The sequence below is a fragment of the Aquarana catesbeiana genome, linkage group LG01 (genome assembly GCF_042186555.1).
Source record: "Aquarana catesbeiana isolate 2022-GZ linkage group LG01, ASM4218655v1, whole genome shotgun sequence".
Classification (NCBI taxonomy): Eukaryota; Metazoa; Chordata; class Amphibia; order Anura; family Ranidae; genus Aquarana; species Aquarana catesbeiana.
This window is the reverse complement of record NC_133324.1, coordinates 718,245,721-718,271,512: the sequence shown is the minus strand read 5'-3', so window position 1 is coordinate 718,271,512 and position 25,792 is coordinate 718,245,721. Positions and strand designations below refer to the sequence as shown.

The following is a 25,792-nucleotide window of genomic DNA, read 5'->3' as shown; positions in this document are numbered from 1 at the left end:
ATGGAGGCAGGAATTGTATCTTTGAAGGGCAGATTTATATAGGGTGAAGTCCTGCAGGCATTTGGTTTTATGCCAGTCGTTCAAGAGCACGGCAATGTCTCTTGACATTTCTAGTGTTGTCAGTTTATCAGGGTTGTAACGGTTGGGACCTGATTCTGCGTGTGGTTAAAGGAGCGAGTGCATTTAGTGATGAGAGTGAACTGTTGTAGACAGAGGTGGCCAGGTCAGGGCAGGCCAGGGGAGAGATTGTCATATAGGTGGTCAGTAGCATAATGTAGAAGAGAAGGGTTAAAGGAGCGAAGGTTCCTACAAGTAATCGTTTGCTGCTTGGAGGGATAGGTAGTTGAAGGCAAGGATTCAGTGAAACTGATGAGGTTGTGATCAGAGAGCAGAAAGGGGATGTTGGTGAGGTTGCCAGGATTGCAGAGATGGGAGAATACAAGGTCGAGGGTAGTACCATTTGAGTGAGTGAAAGTATGTGTCCATTGGGTTAGGTCAAAAGATGAGGTTAAATGAGCTGTAGCTGGGCTGTTAACATTGACAGGAATGTTGAAGTCACCAAGAATGATAGTGGGTATTTCAGAGGAGAGAAAGTAGGGTAGCCAGGCAGCGAAGTCTTCAAAAAAGTGAGATACTGGTCCAGGAGGCTGATAAATTGCTGCAATCCTCAGAGAAATGGGAGAAAACAGACTAATACAGTGCATCTCGAAAGAAGAGAGAGAGGGATAGGATGGACTTGGGAGGTGGTTTGTGGGGTTAGAAGGAATCCAACTCGACCTCCTTTCTGTCTGGTGGGTCTGGGGGAGTGAGTCTGTTTGAATATTAGCACGACTTTCAAAAAGATGGGCTTCATAGGTTTATAAACGGCATGATCTCTAGAGCCCCAAGTACAGGCTGATGTGATATTTCAGACATGTAAATATAATTGTGACAACATGTATAGGATAAGCTTGGCTTTGTTGCAAGAATGGCAGTGGTGATTACGAAATATAACACCTCTTTAACAAAAGGTGTGTGTTTCTGCAGCATTTCAAGATCTTTTGTCGAGAAGTCCATTTATTCCTTTAGAAATGTGAGACGTCATTAATACTGTCATACACGTGGCCTCCACAATGATACACAGTGGGGTTGCACACTGGCAAATAAAATGTTCTGATGCAGTATGATCTGAGCTTGATTGGGGAGGTGGGTGAGTGAGTAGAGGGGAAGTGTGTGTCCTGGCTGAAGTTCAGCTGTGAATATTTAATAATTTTATCAAGGTACTTGCCCTCCTTTGTGTTATACAAATGTCAGCTATTTCCTCTTAAGCCTAGTGCACACCTAGTTTTTTTCCGTTTTAACCTAGAGGGTTGAATGAAAAAAAAAACTGTTGGCTCAGGTCTGAGACTCTGTACTAACAATCTGATGTTGGTACAGCGATTTCCCCCTGCTGAGCTATTGTGTTCTGATAGGGATTATCTCATGGTTACTGTGAAATTGTGTGACTGCATCAATGCAGTGCATGTAATCTCAGCTTGCATTCATTGAATGAGTTTACCAAGATGTAAATATTGCAGAATATACAGCAGGGATATGCAATTAGCGGACCTCCAGCTGTTGCAAAACTACAAGTCCCATCATGCCTCTGCCTCTGTGTGTCATGCTTGTGGCTGTCAGAGTCTTGCTATGCCTCATGGGACTTGGAGTTCTGCAACAGCTGATGGACCACTAATTGCATATCCCTGATATACAGCCTCGTGCTACATAACTAAGCTCCATTTCATGCTGACTATATTAAATTTAATGTATCTTAACCACTTCAATACAGGGCAGTTTCACCCCCTACCTGCCCGGGCCAATGTTCAGCTTTCAGAGCTGTAACATTTTGAATGACAATTGCGTGGTCATACAACACTGTACCCATTTTTTTTTCCCCACAAATAGAGCTTTCTTTTGATGGTATTTGATCCTCTGCGTTTTTTTTATTTTTTACACTATAGACAAAAAAGAGTGACAAATTTGAAAAAAAAACCCACTATTTTTTTTTTTTTTTTTTTTTTTTTTTTTTTTTTTACTTTTTGCTATAACTATCCCTTGTTAAAAAAAAAAAAAAAAAAAAAAAAAATTCCTCAGTTTAGTCTATTTTTGGCTTAAAAAAAAAAATCACAGTAAGCGTATATTGATTGGTTTGCACAAAAGTTATAGCGCCTACGAAATAGGTTATTGATTTATTATAAAAAAAAAAATATATATATATCAATACTTTTTTTTTTTTTTTTTTTTTTTTTAATACTAGTAATGGCGGTGATCTGCAATTTTTGTCATGATCGGACGGACACACTTGGCAATCTTTTGGGACTATTGACATTTATACAGCGATAAGTGCTACAAATATGCCCTGGTTACTGTATAAATGTCACTGGCAGGGAAGGAGTTAACATAAGGGGGTGATCAAGGGGTTAAATGTGTTACCTAGGGAGTGATTCTAACTGGGGGGGGGATGGGACTGACTAGGGGAGGAGACCGGTGTTCCTATATACAGTACTAGGAACACACGATCTGTCTGCTCTCCCCTGACAGGACGTGGATCTGTTCTGTTACGAATGATCGCAGCCGCTGGGAAGCCGAGGACATCATATGACGCCCGCCCAGGATGGGAGATCCCATCTGCGGACGTCGCATGACAATGGGCGGGATGGGAAGTGGTTAAATAGAAAATCTTTTAGATAGACATAAAATAAACAATCTTGAATAATTCTAAAAGTAAAGCATTATTGTTGACAACTCATATGAATTTTTATTGTACTGGACCCGAAGGAGTTACGGTAAAACATTATCCTAATCCTGTTGTTGGGGCTCATTCACGCTGCATCTCAAAGGAGCTGCTCCTACAGGCTTTTGAGCTTTTATTCAGCTCTCACTTTTTTCTGCCTGGAAACCCCCCTCCATGTTAGGCAATGTGTCCATGCACACTATGGCTTTTTTTTTAGGAGTTTACAGGCATACACTGTTGCAGGTAGAAAAGAAAACCCACCAAACTTGCATTTTTGAAAGGGGCTTCCGAGCAGAAAAGACTTAAGTGCCCAAAAACGCTCAAAGCATGAAAGGGCTCAAATGCACACAAAAAAAATAAGAAAAATATTAGCTGAGGAGAAGGTTTGTGAAAAAAACGCTTATGCTCAAAAAAGCTCAAAGGGACACAAAGAGGCTCAATAAAAAAGCGCAAAAGAGCCCAAAAAATGTAAGCTTCTTTAAGCTGAAATAAAAGCTCAAATAATGAAATAATGAGCTCAAAGCTCATGCCTGTAAAAGCAGCGTTTTTTTTTTTTTTTTTGCTGAAGTGTACATGTGATTGTAAAGTCTTATTTATTTTATTTCTATTAACCACTTACCGACCGCCGCACGACGATGTATGTCCAAACTTTGTACGGGGATATCGTTGTTATGGCAGCAGCTAGCTGCCATAACCCCGGTATCCCTGTTTTTGTGCGGCGGCTGGCTTTCAGATAAAAGTGGTCCCTGCGGCGGATTCTCCGCAAGATCACTTTTATCGGTGGCGGGAGGGGGGCCCCCCTCCCGCCGCGATACGGAGCCGTTGGTAGCTGCAGAGGCGATTGGATCTGTCTCTGTCCGTCCACGCCTCTTAAAGGCACATTTTTTTTTTTTTTTAAATAACTTTTTTTTTTTTTTTTTTTTTTTTAACGGTGTAAAAATAAATAAAATAATGTAAAATAAATAATAAAATTAAAAAAAAAAAAAAAAAACCCTGTCCCGACGAGCTCGCGCACAGAAGCGAACACATACGCGAGTAGCGCCCGCATATGAAAACGGTGGTCAAACCACACATGTGAGGTATCGCCGCGACCGGTAGAGCGAGAGCAATAATTCTAGCCCTAGACCTCTGTACCGCAAAATATGCAACCTGTAGAATTTTTTTAAACGTCGCCTATGGAGATTTTTGAGGGTAAAAGTTTGACGCTATTCCACGAGCGGGCGCAATTTTCAAGCGTGACATGTTGGGAATCAATTTACTTGGTGTAACATTATATTTCACAATATAAAAAAAAATTGGGCTAACTTTACTGTTGTCATATTTTTTTTTATTCAAAAAAAAAAAAAGAATTTTTTTCCAAAAAAAGTGAGCTTTTAAGACCGCTGTGCAAATACGGTGCAAAAAAAAGTATTGCAACGACTGCCATTTTATTCTCTAGGGTGTTAGAAGAAAAACCATATATAATGTTTGGGGGTTCTAAGTAATTTTCTAGCAAAAAAAAACAGTTTTAAACATGTAAACGCCTAAAATCCAAAACGAGGCTGCTCATTAAGTGGTTAAATTAACAAACATGTTATACTTACCTGCTCTGTGAGGTTGGTTTTGCACAGGGAAGCGTGGATCTTCCTCTTCTCTGTGCTCCTGGCCCCCCCTCTCTTGTTGAGTGCCCCCACAGCAAGCAGCTTGCTATGGGGGCACCTGAGCCGAGTTGCAGCTCCGTGTATCCATTCAGACACTGAGCCACGACTAGGCCCCGCCCCTCTCCTCATTGGCTAACTGAGTTTGATAGCAGCAGGCGCTTATGGCGCTCCTGCTGTGTCTTAGCCAATCAGGCTGGAGAGTCCTGGACGACCGAAGCATTTGTGGACATCACTGGATCAAAAGGGGGCTCAAGTAAGTATGAGGGGGGATGCTGCACACAGAAGGCTTTTTATCTTAATGCATAGGCTGCATTAAAGCAGAGTTCCACTCAAAAATTGAACTTTTTGTGAAGGTGACCCCCTGACATAGCACATCATTTTTTTGGGGGGGGGCGGTGGATCTTGATCCAGCGATGTGCACGAGAGCAGCAGCTCTCCTGCTGGAGGTGGGGCTGAGCTGCGCTCTGTCTTATGGACACAGAGCGGGACTCGGGGGCAAGCACACACAAGTACCCCCATAGCAAGCGACTTGTTATGGGGGCGGGACCCTGAGTGCCGGCAGGAGACCAGAGAAGAGGAGGATCAGGGCTGCTTTGTGCAAAACCATTTCACAGAGCAGATAAGTATGACATTTTTTCTTTGTTTTTTTTTCTTTGTACCTTTACAACCACTTTTAAACTGATTCATATCACTTGTTAAATCCTAAGTGCAGCCAGAATCACAAATGGAACAATCAGCACAAGGGACATAACTTAAGCCTCGTACACATTTGAGTTTTTTTTCGTTCAACCCAGAAAAAAAAAACCTGTTAGCTGCGGTCGGAGCCGTTGTACTAACCATGCAAAGTTAGAACAGTGATCTCCCCTGCTGAGCTGTTGTATTCTGACAGGGGGGGCAGTACCCAGCCGGAACACTCCGGTCAGTGCTCTCAGCCGTTGGCTAAGCATGCTAATCGGGAGCTGGTCGGCTACTGGTTTTCGAGCATGCTCATCTGACAGAAGCCAGCCAGCATACACATGGGCCAAATGTCAGCCATTTTGTTTTCTTTTTTTTGTCTCCCAACTTTTGGCCCATGTGTATGGGACTTTATAGTCCGTAGGATGTTTCTCTTGTGCTGATTTGTTTGTGCAAATCTTCTTCCGTGCCTGCCCTTTCCTGCCAGCTGCTCCATTCATAGATGCCATAAGACCGCTTCTATAAATGAAGCAACAACTGTGAATGGCGGGGAATCATTTGCCTGTCCTCCATTCATAGAAGCTGTAGTACAACTTCTATGAATGGAGCAGCTGGGTGTCAAGGGCAGATGTAGTTGGGCTCTCTTGATGATAGAGTGGCACTCATTGTATTAACATCGGCCACACCGGAAGTAGGGAGGCAGAACAAAGAATGATTTTTACTAACAGAAGTTAATTCAGTACAAGGAACACATCCTACTGAACCTATGTTGTGCTGATTTTTTGTTTTTGTTTTGATTTTGGCTGCATTTAGACTAACTACAGTATCCTATTTAGAGATCGACTGATATTGTTTTTTCAGTGCCGGTACTATACTGATATTTCGGCAACCTCTCAGACCGATATTCTGTACATTTAAAAAAAAAATTTGTACACTTGACATTCCTTCCGGGTTACTAGATCCAATACCCGAACAAAGCATCGGCTTTGTTCAGGTCTTCGGCCAGCTGGCGGATGTGACGGCTGGTTGCTCGGGCCTCCCGGTGGGACGGTAGAGCCCGGGTGAGTGGCCGGAGGGGGATGTCCCCTCCCGCTGTTTGTAATAACAGTCGAGCGGCTGCTGAGCTGCATCAGTTGTTGTTACAATAAAGCCGTCCGTCCGCTCTAAAGAACGGTACCGGGGTGATGCCTGCAGCTGCATGAATCACCCTGGTAAAACCCCTTGAAGCAATATTGGTAATATTTTTAACTCATATCTTTAACTCATATCTTCAACCTTTCACTCTCTACTGGCATCTTCCCCCAACCCTCTAAAACATGCGATACTCACTCCCATACCAAAAAAGGCCTCACTAGACCCCACCAATCTTAACCTAAGACCCATCTCTTTTTACCTCAACTCCTTGAACGTTTAGTCTACAACCGACTGAGTGACCACCTCATTGAGAATAACCTTCAGTCTGGATTTCCCCCACAGCACTCCACAGAATCTGCCCTCCTAAGGCTGGATTCACACCTACGCATTTTTAGTGCTTTTTGCATTTTGCAGATTTGTACTACAGTCCATTTACCATGGTTTCCTATGGAACACATTCTGTTGTGCAAATCTGCAAAATGCAAAAAGCACTAAAAATGCATAGGTGTGAATCAGGCCTAAAACTTACAAACGACTTACTAACAGCCAAAACCAACGGTCATTATTCTGTACTCTTACTCTTGGACTTTTCCGCTGCCTTTGATACAGTTGACCACCCCCTCCTCAAAAAACTAAATTTGCTTGGTCTCCATGGCTGCGCACTCATTGGTTTGAATCTTACCTATCTCATCACACCTTCAGTGTCACTTACAACTCCACTTCCTCCTCTCTAACTCCTCTTACCGTTGGGGTCCCCCAAGGTTCTGTCCTTGGACCTCTACTATTCTCGAGCCACACGTCCTCCCTGGGTTAGCTGATAGCCTCCCATGGCTTCCACTACCATTTTATATGCTGATGACACCTAAATCTATCTCTCTGCCCCTCTGCTCACCCCATTTCCTCACTCCTCATCACTGATCTACTAACAGACATATCAGCCTGGATGTCATATCGCTTCCTCAAACTGAATCTATCTAAACCTGAGCTCTTAATATCCCCTCCCACCCTCACGTACCCCTTCCACTGACTTCTCTGTCAAGATCAAAAGATCAATGGCATGTCTATCAGTCCGTCCCCACATGCCAGGGTGCTAGGGGTAACTTTAGACTCTGAACTGTCCTTTCAGGCCCACATCCAATCCCTGTCCAAATCATCCCGCCTTAGCCTTCACAACATTTTCAGGATATGCCCCTTTTTAACTAATGACACCACCAAGCTTCTAATTCACTCCCTGGTTATCTCACGTCTCGACTACTGCAACTCCCTCCTCATTGGATTACCTCTACATAGACTATCCCCCCCCCCCCTTCAGTCCATAATGAATGCCGCTGCAAGACTCACCCACCTTACCCAACCATTCATTGTCCTCCACCCCTCTCTGCCAATCCCTTCACTGGCTTCCACTCACCCAACTAATAAAATTCAAAGTAATGACAATAATTTACAAAGCCATCCATAACTCTGCCCCCAGCTACATCACTAACCTAGTCCCAAAATCCCAACCAAGCCGATCTCTTCGGTCCTCCCAAGACCTCCTGCTCTCTAGCTCCCTCGTCACCTCCTCCCATGCTCGCCTCCAGGATTTCTCCAGAGCTTCTCCCATCCTTTGGAACTCCCTACCCCAATCTGTCCGACTGTCCCCTAATCTATCCATCTTTAAATGATCCCTGAAAACCCTTCTCTTTAACCACTTCAGCCCCGGAAGAATTTACCCCCTTCCTGACCAGAGCACTTTTTGCGATTCTGCACTGCGTTGCTTTAAATGACAATTGCGCAGTCGTGCGACATGGCTCCCAAACAAAAAAAATCCTTTTTTCCCCACAAATAGAGCTTACTTTTGGTGGTATTTGATCACCTCTGAAGTTTTTATTTTTTGTACTATTAGCAAAAAATAGCGACAATTTTGAAAAAAACGCATTATTTACTTTGTGCTATAATTTTTTTCCCCTCAGTTTAGGCCGATACGTATTCTTCAACATTTTTGGTAAAAAAAAATATCACAATAAGCGTTTGGTTTGCGCAAAAGTTATAGCGTCTACAAAATAGGGGATAGTTTTATGGCATTGTTGTTGATGATTTTTTTTTTTTTATTTACTAGTAATGGTGGCGATCAGCTTTATATATATATATATATATATTTTTAACATGACTGCGACATTATGGTGGACACATTTTTGGGACCATTTGCATTAATACAGCGATCAATGCTAAAAAATTGCATTGTTTACTGTAAAAAAAGTCACTGGCACTGTAGGGGTTAAGTGTGTCCTAGGGAGTGATTCTAACTGTGGGGGGAGGGGCTGTGTATGACACGTCACTGATCACCGCTCCCGATTACAGGGAATGCTGATCAGTGACCATGTCACTAGGCTGAACAGGGAGATGCTTGTTTACATTAGCATCTCCCCGTTCTTCCTCACCGTGAGACGATCGCGGGTGTCCCCGCGGACATCAGGTCCTGCGGGATCCGCGGTCAAGGAGCCGGCGAGCCGTCTCTTAAAGGGCAACATACAGGTACGTTATCCTGCCTGTACTTGCCCCTCTGTAACAATAGGTCAGGAAGCCGTTAAAGAAGCCTATCCTGCTTCTAATTAACACCGTTTTACTTCCTCCGTCAGTTCATTCCCCCCCACAGCTATTACCTTTTGTATCAATTAACCCTACCTTTTTAGATTGTAAGCGCTGCGGCTGTTGGCGCTATATAAAACCTGTATATTAAATAATATTGCTCTAATTTGCAACCGATACCAATTTTTCAGAAAATGCTGATATCGGCCTGCAATAATCAGTCAATCCCTAATTCTAGTATTATGCCTGTGCATGCTCTGTGATTGATTGTGTGTTTCTGTTCTCTTTACAGCACCCGTTCGTCAGATGTCAGCCAGCAGTGTGCCAGGCTCTTCTGGTGAAGCTCTGCCTTACTACCTGTTCGTTGCTGTATCTGTAGCCGGTGGAGTGGCATATGTAAGTATTTATTTTCTCTCTGCTGGGATTGCTTATTTAGTATCTCAGAGAAGTCACGGCTAATTTAAAAGTTAACAAATAAACTAGCACAAATACACCAGCACAGGATGGTACTGCGGGTGTATAACTAATGGTAAAAAAGTGCCACGTCCTAATAACTGGATTGATTATATGTCAAAAGAATCATGGACTTTACAGGCACCAATGTATTTAAAAAATGGTAGTTTTATTAATAACAAATGTACAAAAAATAACTTAAAAACATATAAAGTACAGACTTAACCGCTTCAGCGCCAGAAGATTTGGCTGCTCAATAACGGGCCATTTTTTGCAATTCAGCACTGTGTCGCTTTAACGGACAATTGCGCTGTTATGCGATGCTGTTTCCAAACAAAATTGATGTCCTTTTTTTCCCGCAAATAGAGCTTTCTTTCGGTGGTATTTGATCGCCTCTGCAGTTTTTATTTTTTGCGCTATAAACAAGAGTGACAATTTTGAAAAAAACACATCTTTTTGGTTTAATAAATATCCCACTTTTTTTTTTTTTTTTTATCAGGACTGCAAAATTATGGCAGACACTTGACACCTTTTTAGGGGGGCGATCAAGGGGTTAACTGTGTTCCCTATGTGTGTTTAACTGGGGGGGGATGGGACTGTCTAGGAGGAGAGCGAGATCGATGTTTATACATAGTATGAACACACGATCTCTCTCCTCTCCCCAGAGAGAACCGGGATTTGTGTGTTTATACGGTTCTCCCGGTTCTCACTCTGTCACGAGCGTTCGCGGGAGCCCAACGGTCATCGTGTCCCCCGGGCACTCGCTTTGGGGTCGGGGACACGATGCGGGCGCGTGCACCCCTAGTGGCCAAAAGGCGAAGCAACGTAAGGTAACATCGTTTCGCCCAGCCGTGCCATTCTGCCGCAGTAAACTGCGGTGGCTGGTCGGCAATCGGTTAAACAAGCGGTAATTAGTACATCCAACTCTTACTGCTGGGCCACGCGCGATCGTGTGCACGAGCGCCAGCATGGGGATTTGTGTATGTAAACGCACAAATCCCTGTGCTGTCAGAGGAGAGGAGACATGTCGTTTGTAGTAGGTAAGAACAGCGAAATGTCTCCTCTCCTACCTAACCCTGCTTTAACCACATGCCAGCGCATGACGATGTACGTCGGCACAATGGCTGGGCAAATGGGCATACAGGTACGCCCCCTTTAAATCGCGGCGTTGTGGGTGTGCGCTGCCGTCAGGACACGCGTGTACTCCGTGCCCACGGACTCTATGTCCGCTGGTGTCCGGGATCGGCAGAACGGGGAGATGCCTTTTGTAAAAGAGGCATTTCCCTGTTCTGTCTAGTGATATGCAGGGCTGCCCTCAGGGGTACAGCCGGCACAACTATAAGGGACCCCGGGGCCCGCCCGGGCCAGAAGAAGGCAGGACGGGTGAAGGGGAGCTGTGCTGTGCATTACAGAAACTATTTCACAGCTTCTGCTGTTCTCGTGTCACTGAGCTCAGACATCGAGTTGTATACTGCCACCTCTGGCTACTATGTGCATGTGCACCCCTTGTGTGATTTGTACTGAGCTTCTCGGCAACATGTCAGCTTTGTGAAAACGGGCTGGGACTAGGTAGGAAGCCTTTCTTTACAAGTAGGGGCTGTGAGGGAATGGGAGAGGGGGGCTGTTTGTGTACTGAGAGGGGCCAGAGCATTGTGTGTTTACAGGTTTGTGTATGTGAGGGCAGTGGTGGTTGAAAAAAATTTTTGAAAAAAAAAAACATCGGTTGCAGCCAATGTGACCCCCCCCTGCCCATTCGCTGTCTGCCCGGCACTTACCCTGTCTTGGTGGGGCAGTGGGTGACGGCGACGAGCGGGGTCCTTCATGCTTCTCCTGCCGACCTCCTCTATTGTCCTCTCCTCCTGATAGGCGTCCGATAGCGGTGCCTGTCGTTTCAGCCAATCAGGTGACAGCTAACACACCTGAACACCTGATTGGCGGAGAGGTGGTTCAGTGTTAGGAAAGCAAATATTCATTCGCTTTTCTAACACAGCTGGGTGAACTGCAAGCGCCAGGCATGGCAGCAAAAAGTACATTTACATTTTTGTTTGTAACATGAAAATGTGAAAAATTTTCAGGGGTATGATTACTTTTTCAAGGCGCTGTATATAATATTTGGGAATTCTGTTAACCAGTACAATTTTTCTCATCAATATCACATAAAATTATTGCATATGGATAAATGTTACTCTTGACACTGAGTACTTCTTCATCTAGGTAAAAACACATGCTATATGCATATATATTTATGTAGACATGATTATATATATATATATATATATATATATATATATATATATATATATATATATATATATATATATATATAATATATAATCTCTCCCATGACCATGTCTATATAAATATATATCCATATAGCATGTGTCATTCACAATGATTGGTATACTTTTAAAATATTAAGGACAAAAAATATGAATTTTTTTGAGTTGCTTATCATGGACTTTGGCCAGTCAAGCTTGAACCCCAAAAAATGGTATTCTGTCCCCACTTTTTCAGGGAACCCCCAGTGGTCATTACACTCAGTGACCCAGGCCCAGTGGCTAGCGTTGGATGTGCTAATTACCACTTGTATATATCTGTCCTTTTTATATGTTTTGAAGTAATTTTTTGTACATTTTATTTTTTTTTTTTTTTAATACATTGGTGCCTGTAAAGTCCATGATTCTTTGTAAATATAATTAAAAGTTAAAGCTCATCTCTAGGCAAAACAGCTACGTCCTTGCTGCTCTTGTTTCTTTTGTAGGCGTACCATACTGTTTCCAGAGACAGAGCCCGCTCTCATGACCGCCATGAATACATTGAAACGCAAGTGAAACCCCTGTTGGGCTCAATTAGAGGTAAGATCAAACTCTTGAATACAGATAAGCTGTGCTGTTTTACTTTTTTGGAATTTGTCAAAGAGCAGGTTAAAATAATTTTTTTTTTAAGTAACGTTAGGGTAGATTAGATATTCTTAAAGTTTTATATTATAGGTTTATTAAAGGGCGCTGCTGCACACAGGTTTTTTTATCTGTAAAAAAAAAAAACCTTGAGCCTTTACAAACACTTGTTTGTGTCTCCACAGGGGAAATTCACCCCTTAAAAGAGAACTATGGGTTTGGGGTTTTCCTGATTTATACTTGCCTAGGTGGATGCAGTATCGGAGCCCGGCACCTCTACACTGAGGACGGTCAATCAGCAGCTCTCCGCTCTGTTTCCTTCTCGCTCACTGGAGCGCTGAGCTGTGGAGGGACGGGGAGTGGTCACCTCATGCTTTCAGCGGCTCGCTGAGCAGGGTGTCAGTCCAGGCACTTGGCGGATCCCGACTTCCATGGTCGCAATGACACGGTGCCTGGACTGGCTCTGTGACCTCAGCATAAAGTTGTCTTCAGTCCGCTCTCTGCTGAAAATGGGTCACAGGAGTGCAAAATGAATTGCACACCTGTGATCCATAGGAGAAGCCCAGCCAAACGAGCTCAGGCTATACTTCTCCTTTACTTTGTCCTTGATGATTGCCGCCAAGACAAAATGGGGGGAGGTTTAATAAAATGTGCTAACAGCTCAATAGGTGAGAACCTCCTTCAATGAAACACCTATTCTTTTGACTACTCTCCAATAGGGGAATTACAATTCACTTTGGAGAAGCTTTAGTTTGTTTTCTGTTGCACTAAAGGATAAAGGTTTTACAGTGTTGAACGGTTTGTCTCATCCCTGTAACATAGAATGAATATATAGATAGATCTTTTTATATATCTTTTCTCTTTTCTCTTTTCTTTTTCAGTCTTTAGTTCTCAACTTTTTTTTTTTTTTTTTTTTTTGTTTATAAGCATAAATTATGATGAGCGGCCTATAAATTTAAAACGTGAAGCAGATTCTGAAAACCAGGGTACACTCTGCCTTGCAGTTGATACCCCTATGCATCCAGGTGCTTTGAACCATAGCCAGAAACTCCCGTCTGCCAATCTTGATAGCTGCTGTGTTATCTCAGTCCTGTTGAAGACCCTCTGTTGCCATTATTCATTTGATATGACAGGTGTTTGCCGCCTCCTGTGAATTGTACTGTTGACAAAATGAAGGTGCCCTGCACAAGTTGGTCTGATTACCAGACATTAGAGACAGGATTCTTTTTCATTGTAGAATTTGGCTGATCTGAAGGATTAATTTAGTAGCATGTTCTATTTGGGCAGAACAATCTCAGACAGGCCAGCAGGGTATGTTGGAAGATCAAGATTTTTTTCCACGGCTGATCATAGGTTTCCAAAATATTTTCAAATATGTCCTAAAACACAGATCTTTTTAGAAAAAAGTGGCTTGGTGTCTGCAGCTGTGCTGAAATGTTGTTTTTTCATAATGCAGTCAGTTCCGTGTTCTGGGGCTGAATTGTACATCATGGTTGTAAAGCTAAAAGATCACTGACCGTGATTACACACAAAACATTTTCATCATCCTTTTTATTAGAGGCATATTTCCAGTGCCGAAAACAAAATTTACCCCACGTTTTCTTCAATTGACAAACTATGACGAAAATCAATTCCATTTTCATCATCGAACGAAAATGGAACAAAAATGTGAGTGAGGGACGTTTACCCACGTGGACTCTGATTTCTTTGGAGCTCCACCTGTGTAGCCCATGAGTGCTTCCCCCTCCCAGCAAGCAAGGTAGTGACCGTAGCGTGCTTAGTGGTGTGGTGTGCTTAGCACTGTGCAGTATTAAAGGCCTCCTCAGATGACCCTCCAGAGCACTGTGTGCATTACCAGCCTCCCGAGAGTCCTGACTCATGACCATCTAGAGCATTACAGGCCTCCTCAGACCGCCCAGAGCACTGTGACATTACAGGTCTTCTCAGACCACCATCCAGAGCACTGTACATTACAGGGCTCCTGTGTTCTAACTTTCCAGAGGACCAGAGCACTGCATTACAAGCCGCCTCAGACCACTGTGCAGCGTTTCTGCGCAGTTTGTTAAAATGTTAATACGATAAATTATGTATTTGATTATATTTACTCCAGGCGTATATAATGAGTTTGGAAATTCTATAGAAATGCTTAAATAATGCATACAATTTTAACTAAACCCATTAGATTTCAGCCAAGTACAATGCACTGCAGATTTTAGTCGACTAAATATGACTAAAACAATTGCAGATGTCTAAAGTGCGACTAAAACTAAAATGGCATTTTAGTCAAAAGACTAAGGGCACTTTCACTGGGGTGGGGGCATCGGCGGTAAAGCATTGCTATTTTTAGCAGAGCTTTACTGTCATTTTAGCGACACTTTTCGGCTGCTAGCGGGGCCCTTTTCGCCACTGATAGCGGCTGAAAAAGGGTGCAAAGCACCGCTGGTCAATGATTTAAATGGCAGGGGTGTTTTAGGAGCGCTCCCACAATGCCCCTAAAAGGCTGCTTGCAGGATTTTTTTCACGTCCTGCAAGTGCACCGCTCCAGTGTGAAAGCACTCGGGATCTCACACTGGGGAGGCGTTTTTTCAGGCACTTTACAGGAGCTATTTATAGCCCTTTAGCGCCTGAAAAACGCCTCAGTGTGAAAGTAGCCTGAAACTAAATCGAAATTTGACACCAAAATTAACACTGCAGAGCAGTTTAATAGTTAGGTGTTTAAAAAAAATCCAAGTGATGTAGCAATGATATTAAACTGTTTGTACATTCTAGCAAAACCGTAGATCATTGTGAAGCAAAGGGATATGCCATGTGTTTAAAGGATGTATTTTTAGAGAGCAGATTTCAGATCTGCTTGGGTCAGTTTAAAGGGGTGAACAGGATAAGTGCAAGTGCACTTATCCTTCCCATTTTGGATAGAGTAAGAGAGATTTCTAATCCCAGTCATCTGGGAGATTTCCCTTCACTTCCTGTCCCATAGCCATAACTTTCAATGATATAGGTAAACAGGACAAATAGAGAGGATGAATCTTCCTAACGGGGACACAGACCATTAAAACCTGACTGGGGTTCCAATCCCACTCCACTGTATCCAAAGCCTAAAAAATAAACTTTTGCCTTTTTAATGACAATTTTAATATTTTGGAAAGATCTTAGTTATAAAGCAGGCATGGCCAAACAATCAGTTTGTATGAGCTGGTGGGGGGTTTCATTCTGCATATTATTTCTTTTTAAATGGATCATATGCAAGACTATAGGGTAGATTTACTAAAACTGGTGCACTTAGAATCTGGTGCAGCTGTGTATGGTAGCCAAACGGCTTCTAACTTTCGCTTGTTCAATTAAGCTTTGGCAATAAAACCTGGAAGCTGATTGGTTTCTATTTAGAGCTGCAGCAGATTTTGCACTCTTCAGTCGTAGTAAATACCCCCCTCCCCAACCACATAAAGGTAAAAAGTTCTAGCTGCCTAGCCCTATTCTTCAAGCTGTATGACTGTACAAGGCTGCTTGATGAATTCTCTGCTCCCTCTCAGCCCTACCTTGTGTACAGAGTGTGCTGAACAGGGGCCTAGTTGTGACCAGGTCATCCTCCCTCCTAGCCTTGTTCCAGATCCCCTTGCAATTTTATATACAGAGTGTGCCAGTAGAGAGAGTTTGAGTGGCAGAGCTGTGCTGGGTAGCTGCTGGTTACAAATGGTAATGCCTGCTCTTATGTGTCCTTTGCAAAATCATTTGTGATTTTTTTTTTTTTTTTTTTTTTGGGGGGGGGGGGGGGGGAATGGTCAGCTCTCACTGTGCCAGTCATCCGCTTCCCTTTGCTGCCATCATCTCTCTCTCTCTCTCTCTCTCTCTCTCTCTCTCTCTCTCTCTCTCTCTCTCTCTCTCTCTCTCTCTCTCTCCTCTCTCTCTCTCTCTCTCTCTCTCTCTCTCTCTCTCTCTCTCTCTCTCTCTCCTCTTTCTCTCTCTTTCTCTTTCTCTCTCTCTTTTCTCTCTTTCTCTCTCTCTCTTTTCTCTCTCTCTCTCTCTCTCTCTCTCTCTCTCTCTCTCTCTTTTCTCTCTCTCTCTCTCTCTTTTCTCTCTCTCTCTCTCTCTCTCTCTTTTCTCTCTCTCTCTCTTTTCTCTCTCTCTCTCTCTCTCTCTTTTCTCTCTCTCTCTCTCTCTCTCTCTCTTTTCTCTCTCTCTCCTCTCTCTCTCTCTCTTTTCTCTCTCTCTCTTTTTCTCTCTCTCTCTCTTCTCTCTCTCTTTTTTCTCTCTCTCTCTCTCGCTCTTTTCTCTCTCTCTCTCTCTCTCTCTCTCTCTCTCTCTCTCTCCTCTCTCTCTCTTTCTCTCTCTCTCTCTCTCTCTTTTCTCTCTCTCTCTCTCTCTTTTCTCTCTCTCTCTCTCTCTTTTCTCTCTCTCTCTCTCTTTTCTCTCTCTCTCTTCTCTCTCTCTCTCTTTCTCTCGTAAGAGTGGGGGGGGGGGGGGGGGGGGGGGGGGGGGGGGGTGTCACCATTCCAACTTTGCACTGAGAGCTGTGCCATTGATTATGATGTTGTGTGAAGGATGCTTCTACCCTGTACAGGACAGGCAGTGTTATAGGGAATACCCCGATCTCAAATATTGGCAGGTTCCAGGCTGCCAATTTAAATTTTTTTTTTTTTTTTTAACAGATCACGCAGTCATTTAAATTTTCACAATAGGCAATGTCTTAATGCAATTTTAATTGTGTTTTTTTTTTTTTTTTTTTCCTTCAATCCCCAACTTTCCTTTCGTGCTTTCCAGATGACAGTAAGTAGATTTCTTCTATTTAACGTTCTTTGTAATCTTTCCCATTTTATAGTACTTGCAAAATATATTTCTCTGCTCTGGTTTATTCCCGCCTATACTAATCTATTAGATCAATTTTACTGACAACAGTGGCTTCAAAAACATTTAGTTTCGGATGTTCATTGTAGGTGTTTGTATTGGTGAGCACCATATGGGTAGAATGGGAAACCTGAGCCAAGCAGTATATTATGCCGCTCTACCTATCACTGTTTTGAACAAGGTTGTCTTAGTAGTTACATCATGTATTTAAAGTTAACTATTATGTTCCAGATATTTAATTTTTGTAGCCAAACATTTATGTTGCAAATATACTATTAAACTTTTACCCAAGGTATTTGAACTTTATTTACTCAATTTTTTCTTTTTTACATACTTGTCAGACAAAAGTGCTTACCCTTGTTCACAACAGATATAGTCTCGTTGTGTGTTTTCTGTGACTGTGTGTGAAAGTGTTATCAGTGTCGGTTCAGTTCATTCTGGTTAGCTCTTAAAATAATTTTTTGTTTTCCAAACCTTTTTATATATACATTTTTTTTTTTTTAATTTTTTTTTGGCATGAGCATTACTTATTTGAACTTTTGCTCATGTTTCTTTTATTTTTCTCTAACTGTCACTTTTGCTTCTTACAATTTTTCCAGAATAAAGCCCAAGGGGATATCTACCTAAACTTGAAGTTATAACAACCAAAAAGGGACAGTCCATCATGCCGTGCAGCCTAACTAGTGATGATTTATAGTCGCACGCCAGTCCTTAAAGTCTCACTACCATTTAAATTAAGCTTTTTTTTTTTTTTTTTTTTATTATTATTAACGGTAATTCTGTTTATACTGTTTCAGCTAGTCCCCCCTTTTGCCACAAGAGGGGTAAGATCTGGTTCTGATTATGTTAATAAAAATAAATGGAATCTGTCAAATTTTAAATGGATCCATTTAGGCTGATTGCTCTCATTACCTGTGTGTGTACATGACTGTCCAATAAAGAGACCAATATGAATGTTGTTTTGACTGACTGTCCTTTATTATTATTTAATTTTTTTTCCTACTTTTGATTGGGATTTCTGTGTAGTGCTGCTCTTAACCTTAGAGGGGTCCCCTTTTCTTGAGGTGATTAAGTTGTCCTAACACTGAAGTGTGGGCTTTGTGTGTTGATGTAACTAACATACATTCCTTGCTTGCTTCCCTTGTTGCATAAGACTGCTTCTAGTGTAGAGCTGCTTAGTGTAAAGGCTATTGTAGATAATGAGCTGACTGCTTCTGATAGTGTTTAGATCTGCTGTGATCTAGGGCTAGAACTTTCCAGAAATTATATGGTGTTCTGTCAAGGTATGAGCACCTTGCCATGTATTTTTGTTAAAGATCTTTCTTGTTACTTTGCCAAGCTTTATATCCAGTGAATTTAATGTTCACTGCATTCTGGTTTTTAACATTTTAATCCTATATGTACACAACAGTACATGTTATGGGGCTCTAATGCGCAGCCATTTGTATGTCAAAAAATCACGTGTCACTCCTTATTGGTGAAAACCCTAACATGATTACCTGTTGTGAATTTTTGGAGAGCTTTTTATAATTACATTTTTTTGTAAGTTGAGATTTTGTGAGATGTCTGCATAGAACTACAGCTGGAGAATTCTCTTTAGGCAAATTTTTTTTTTTTTTTTTCTTACTTTTCTTCCTGTCCCAAGAAAGCAACAGGAAGTGAGAGAAAATCTCTCTATTGGGGAATTCCCCTCTTAGACAGTTGTCACAGAAAAAGGTCTAAAAAAGGGAAGATTTCACCTCACCTCTTGTTTTGGGGTTGCCCTTAAAATGTGCATTTCCCATTACTTTGTCTTGGTAGCAATGGTCATCAGAACAAATAGAGGTTTACTCTACCTACTTGAGACACAAATGGCAATAAGAACTTTGCAGGTTCTAAACCTTTCTTACTCTGATTGGGGGAAAAAAAAAAATTTGGCTGTACATACTATAAAGCAAACCTCCTCTTCTCTTATATGGAAGAAAAATAATATACTGTGCACTTTGTAACTCAGTGACCCGCTGCCCTTCATCCATTATGAGAACACTGGTAGTGTAAGAAAAACAGATGCCACTCCAATTTAGTCAATTTTTGCCCGCCAGGAAGTTAGATGCAAGTCAAGCTTGTCTTTGTAGAGTACGAAAAGGTTGACAGATAACCGCACACCAGCAATAATAGTGGTATATTTTATTCCAGTCAGTAATACCAACAGCATGATTTAGCTCATGTATCGTGCTGTAGTCTTTACTGATTTTAAATTTAAATATATATCGCTTTTACTGCTGGTGTGCAGTCATCCATTATACTCTATATGAGGGCTCTGCTACTTGGTGACTGGCCGCTCAGGCACCCAGTGCTATCACAAAGGAAAAGCGAAAGTGTTCCTGACTCTGTGTAAGTTTAAAAAATACATTGACATGGAGCTTGCACATAGATTATTTTGCTATTTTTTCAGTGGCTAAAGGGAGAAGGGATGGAAAGGTGAGTTTGGGCTGCTCAGGTAAGAGGCAATCAAGGACACCTGTTGCTTTGTCTTACTTGGGCAAAACAATGGTGTAGTGTCATACTGTATTTGTAATAGGGATGGCAAATTTACATTTCAGCACAAGGCTGAAAATCTTCTTGTATGTCTTTGGTACTTGGACCCCTTTCACACCAGCGGCCCAATCTGCTCTGCCTGTCCGTTTATCCAGGCAGCCCTTCCATTCTCCTCTATGGAGCGGCAGATGTAAATAAGACATTTGTCTGTTTACACGCACTGACCTCCTATCCACTAAAAACAGACGGATGAGGATTGGATTGGATGGCAGTTGGGTGTAAACAACAGGCGGTCCCTTTACATATGACCGCCCATAGAGGAGAGCGAGCTGTATCCACTCTGTATAAGTGGACACAGACAAGCCATTTCCCTGCTCAGCGGGGATCAGCGCACAGATTCCCTGCTGTGCTAGCAGAGTCTGCCCTGTGTGGAAGGGTCTTAAGGTGCAGTGATGTCCTTGTTGGAATGTCTAGTTCTGCCTATCAGATGGGCCAATTACAGGGCTGACTTAAATGGGAACTCCACCTTTAAGACCACATTACACCCATATCTAGGATGCAACAATGAATATATAAACTACAAGTCCCGTTTGCCACTATAGCGTAGGGTCTTGTAGTCCTTAATGGACCACAAGTTTGGTTATTACTGCATTATTCCTCCAGCTCTCTAACCCAATGTCTTTACCTCGATGTGGACATAGAGCTCGAGGAAGAGCCTGGCATTGCTCCCGCGATCCACAGATCGTAGTTGCAACATTTGCAATAAAAATAATAAATGTACATTTGATTTTTTTATTTATGTGCATTGTGTACATTTTTTTTTTTTTTTTTCGCAAAAGGTGGACAGCTAGCTGTACACTTAATTTTCTCTTGTTCACCTCTGGGCTGAGCATAGGGCCCCATACACACTATTCGCTTTTCTGCAGATCTTTTTCTTCAGATTTACCAAAACCATGTAGTGCAAGGACCTGCCTGATTGCATACATATTTAAACTCTTAAGGTTTGACCTCATATTATATGGTTTTGGTAAATCTGAAGACAAAAATCTGCATAAAATCTAATAGTGTGTTTGGGGTCTAAGAAAATAAACAAATTTCTCCCATCTTTGTTAAAAAAGCTATGCTATTCAGGTAGCTGCTGAACTTGCCGGCTTTATGCTCTCTGCTAGTTTTTCCAACGTATTGTTTAAATTATGTTGAGCAGAGGCAGCTCTACATTACAGAAAACTGAGGAGAAGAACATGGCCAGGAACTTTGTTCAGGGTATCTTGACATCGGAGATATAAGATCTCAAGATCAGTCAACAAGCTAGTGCCCATAAAAATCAAAGTAGTTCTAAGTATATTTACTTTATTCTAGATTAAAATAAAATTCTAGCTTGGTTGACTCATCTGTAGTAGTAGGGAGTAAAGCTCTAAACCTGTAATGTTTCTGTTCTATGTGATTGTTTTTGCCTGACCATAACACTGTGTTACTGAAGAATTCTAAACGCCTGTATGTGTGAAATCACAAAGTATTGCATGATCATTTCCCAACCTATTCATCCACGTTGGCTGCACAGTCTTTAATACAGATGGAAACCTCTTTGCTTTCATTTTACTGTTCATGGCTCACTTTTTTTTTTTTTTTTTTTCTCAATATATGGGTTGCAACCAGAATGCTGTATTATTGCCCGTTACTCTTGTTTGCCTTCTGTATCTCACACCTTCTTTTGTCTGTCTGCTGTCACCCTTTGCCGTTTTTGTTGCAAGTCTACAAATGCAAAATGAAAGAATGAGCATACTGGGCTTGTGAAACTAAACCTACCACACACTGGTCTAAATGCTTTCCATGTTTGCTCACAGCACTTTCAGCGTAACTGCTCGAAGAGGGGTTATTTTAGGAGAAGTTTTTTCAGAACAGTTCCATATGGTTTGTGTTGGAATTATATTCCAGCCTCAGAACTAGTTTTATTTTCTCGTGCTTCCTCTGGAGCAAAGGGAGAATGGGGCAGGGGGGGAAGAGTTCTAAAGATTCAAACAAAACACGTTGGCTTACCCTACAACATCAAGCTGTATGTTGCTGTTTTCTAATATTTAGATTGAGTATGGAACAATTAATTTTGAGCCAATAGAGATAAATACAATAAAGTCTATAAAAAAAAAAAAAATAATTTATATATATATATATATATATATATATATATATATATATATATATATATATATATAATTATTCTCAAAAAAGTGAGTACACCCCTCACATTTTTGTAACTATTTTATTATATCTATTTATGTGACAACACTGAGGAATTAACACTTTGCTACAATGTAAAGTAGTTTGTGTACAGCTTGTATAACAGTCATTTTGCTGTCCTGTTAAAATACCTCAACACACAGCCATTAATGTCTAAACTGCTGGCAACAAAAGTAAGTACACCACTTAGTGAAAATGTTGAAATTGAGCCCAGTTAGCCATTTTCCCTCTCGGTGTCATGTGAATGGGGAGCAGGTGTGTTAAATTTGGTGTTATCTCTCTCATAGTGGTCACTGGAAATTCAACATGGCACCTCATGGCAAACAACTCTCTGAGGATCTGAAAAAAAAGAATTGTTGCTCTACATAAAGATGGCCTAGGCTGTAAGAAGATTGCCAAGACCCTTAAACTGAGCTGCACCATGGTGGCCAGGACCATACAGCAGTTTAATAGGACAGGTTCCACTCAGAACAGGCCTCGTCATAGTCGACCAAAGTGAGTGCACATGCTCAGCGTCATGTCCAGAGGTTGTCTTTTAGAAATAGATGTATGAGTGCTTCCAGCATTGCTTCAGTGGTTGAAGGGGTGGGGGAGTCAGCCTGTCAGTGCTCAGACCATACGCCGCACGCTGCATCAAATTGGTCTGCATGGCTGTCGTCCCAGAAGGAAGCCTCATCTACAGATGATGCACAAAGCCTGCAAACAGTTTGCTGAAGACAAGCAAACTATGGATATGGATTACTGGAACCATGTCCTGTGGTCTGATGAGACCAAGATAATGTATTTGGTTCAGATGGTGTGAAACATGTGTGGCTGCAACCAGGTGAGGAGTACAAAGACAAGTGTGTTTTGCCTACAGTCAAGCATGGTGGTGGAAGTGTCCATTGTCTGGGGCTGCATTAGTGCTGCCGGCACTGGGGAGCTACAGTTCATTGAAGGAACCATGAATGCCAATGTGTACTCTGACACACTGTAGCAGAGCATGATCCACTCCCTTTGGAGACTGGGCCACAGAGCAGTATTCCAACATGATAATGACCCCAAACACACCTTCAAGACGACCACTGCCTTGCTAAAGGTGATGGACTGGCCAAGCATGTCTCCAGACCTAAACCCTATTGAGCATCTGTGGGGCATCCTCAAATGGAAGGTGGAGGAGCGCAAGGTCTCTAAAATCCACCAGCTCTGTGATGTCGTCATGGAGGAGTGGAAGAGGACTCCAGTGGTAACCTGTGAAGCTCTGGTGAACTCCATGCCCAAGAGGGTTAAGGCAGTGCTGGAAAATGAAGGTGGCCACACAAAATATTGACACTTTAGGCCACATTTGTACATTTTCACTTAGGGGTGTACTTATTTTTGTTGCCAGCAGATTAGACATTAATGGCTGTGTGTTGAGGTATTTTGAAATTTACACTTATACAAGCTGTACACTCACTACTTTACATTATAGCAAAGTGTCATTTCTTCAGTATTGTCACATGAAAAGATATTATAAAATATTTATAAAAATGTGAGGAGTGTACTCACTTTTGTGAGATACTGTGTGTGTATATATGTGTGATAGATAGATATATATATATATATATATATAGATAGATAGATAGATAGATATCTAACGGTTTGGGCTCACAGCTGCTTATATTTACACATACATTTTATTTATACTAGTACGTTATTTTTCATATCCCTGTCTCAACATCGCTACCATTTTACAATTCTTCTGTTACCCATCCATTCCTTATTAGTAAAGAAGGTATATGCTTGGCCACTGGAGTGAGCTACTAAAATAAAAATATTTAAAAAAAAATCAGCTTCCAAGTTTTTGTTTTAAAGCTTAATTGAACAAGCTGATGTTAGAAGCTACCATGCACAGCTGCACCAGATTTTGCGCACTCCAGTTTTAGTAAATCTACCCCAATGTGTGCAGCAAACTTTCAAAATGTTTTTTTGAAGACTTTTAAGGTTTATTTCACCAGATTACTCTTCTGATTTTGAACACTTTATTCAATACTTACAGAAATAATTGGGTATATGTATTATTTGCTTATTTTGTTGGTTGGGTGCACTGCATAGGTATAGAAATCCAACACTTCTGGTCGTGTTGGCTCCTATTATTTGCCACCACCCTGATTGTTTCATTCACGTTTGCAGCAGCCCTTGCCTCCCCTTTGACAACCGATCTGTGGTGGATTTCTTTTCAGAGGAGTTTGACAAATGGCCAGGAGGCGATATGACTCCACCTCACCTCCCTGTTTTAAGTCTAAAATCCTGCATTGGCTTGCATTACACTTGAATTGGTCGTGTTTGAGGGGCAGTACTGTTGGATGTGTGCTGCGGTATAGTTCTTGCTGTGCCATCTGTCAGCTATTGTAGGTTGGGGTGCTGAAAGCTGTGGCTCAACTGCCTATTCTTTCTACTGTCCCAAACTGCAAGTGTGAACGAGGCCTGAGAGACTCTTTGCCAGTGGTGGCTGGTGCTCCATTTTTGAGAGGGGGGGGGGTGTCTTGTTTGCCGCCAGCCCTGCTTGCAAGCCCGCCAGGTCCTGGGTGGCTTCTCCTCCTGGTCAATCCGGTCACAGGACCTGATTGGCCAGGAGGAGAAGCAGGAAGACAATAGCGAATGTTGATTTGCTATTGTCACAAAGGGGGTGGGCGCAGTGCTCTGCGCCCCAAACCCACCCTTTTTGAAGCCAATTAGGGCCTCCTGCCCTAATTGTGCTTTGCAAAACAAAAAGAACCCCGGAGAACTCTCTGCATAGAAACTAGGGGGACGGCATCCTTGGGCTCCTTATGAATGGGCCTCCACTGCTCTTTGGAGCCGTCAGGGCAATGTAACAACAAAACCTTTGTTACAGTTTACAATCTGCAAGTAGTTCCCACTGTCTGTAGTTACTGCCACTACATGATGTGACTCCTGGGTCTCTCTGGAGCTGTGTACAAGTAGGGTCCTACACCACTCTTTGGTAAACTGTCCCATACAATAAACCCTCTTAGCTTCCACATTTGGGCCTTAAAAGGTGACATTAAGTGTTATAGGGGTTCCTATGTTCCTCTATAAAACTAGAAGAACATGAACAGTCATTGGATAGTGTAGTCTCTCTTAGACTTAATGCACACTAACCTCCCCAGGATGCCGGCCGTGGAAAAACGCTAACCAGTACCTTGGTTTACATGAGTTATTGCCACGTTCAGCGGTCTTTGGCCAGAGAGAGGTTTAACCTCCCCCAAATGTGGCTGCTCCTAAACTCAGCTAAAAGCCTACATGGACACATAGGCTTTTATTGAATTACGGTTAGGGTGTTTGGCAAAAAAAAAAATGCCAAAAGCAGCAAGTATACATGAAGCCTTAGATATTTTACTGTTCCCAGGTTTGCCAATAAAGGGGCCAATTTGTGACTAATTCAGAGGAAGGCAAAGATCAATGCATCTGCATCTGTAATCTGTCATTTCTAGGCTTATTTGTTTTACCATTGGTCTTAGGCTCTGTGTATATTCTGTGTCTTGAATGAAAATCTCATTTTGAGGGTAGCCTAGAAAATGACAAAACAGTCTCTGCCAATTAAAAAAAAATTGTCATTTAGTCAGGGCTTTTTTTTTTATCTGAGATTTGTCAGTACCCTGTCCACTACCTCCAACTCTGGCCTGTACTCACCGCTCCCTCTGTCACTTGTAAACATAGAAGTCCAGCTTCTGTGTTTACAAGTGACGTGTACTTCTCCCTGAGGCTCACACAGAACCCTCCCTACCCTGCACTAATTTTAGGCTGAGCTGTGGGAGACCAATCAATGTCCAGTGTGGGACTGTAGGACAATGAGAATGTAGTGAGTAGCAAAGATGGGAATTGGAGAACAGCTCTCCAGATCCATTCTTGCTGCACACAGGATGTGGAATGATTGCTGCTCTCAGCTGTCTGTACGGTAATGAGTGTCTGGATTCTCAAATAGCACACTGTGTATCTCTGTCATCTGAAAAGTGATAGCACCAGGGGATGGGAGTGAAGGGCACTGTGTGTGTGTGTGTGTGTGTGTGTATTACATGTGGGGGACTGAGGGTGCTGTGTGGCCTTGTCTACCTCCCCAC

General features: G+C 42.2%; 1 protein-coding gene across 1 annotated transcript in view; it reads left to right on the top strand.

The window, feature by feature from the left end:
* The window catches only part of MGARP (mitochondria localized glutamic acid rich protein), a 77,573-nt gene that overhangs the window by 7,767 nt on the left and 44,014 nt on the right, over positions 1 to 25,792 (top strand). Inside the window, 3 exon segments of the mRNA XM_073603916.1 lie at positions 9,062 to 9,165; positions 11,984 to 12,077; positions 16,878 to 16,883. Coding sequence (XP_073460017.1) covers positions 9,062 to 9,165; positions 11,984 to 12,077; positions 16,878 to 16,883 — 204 coding nt within the window.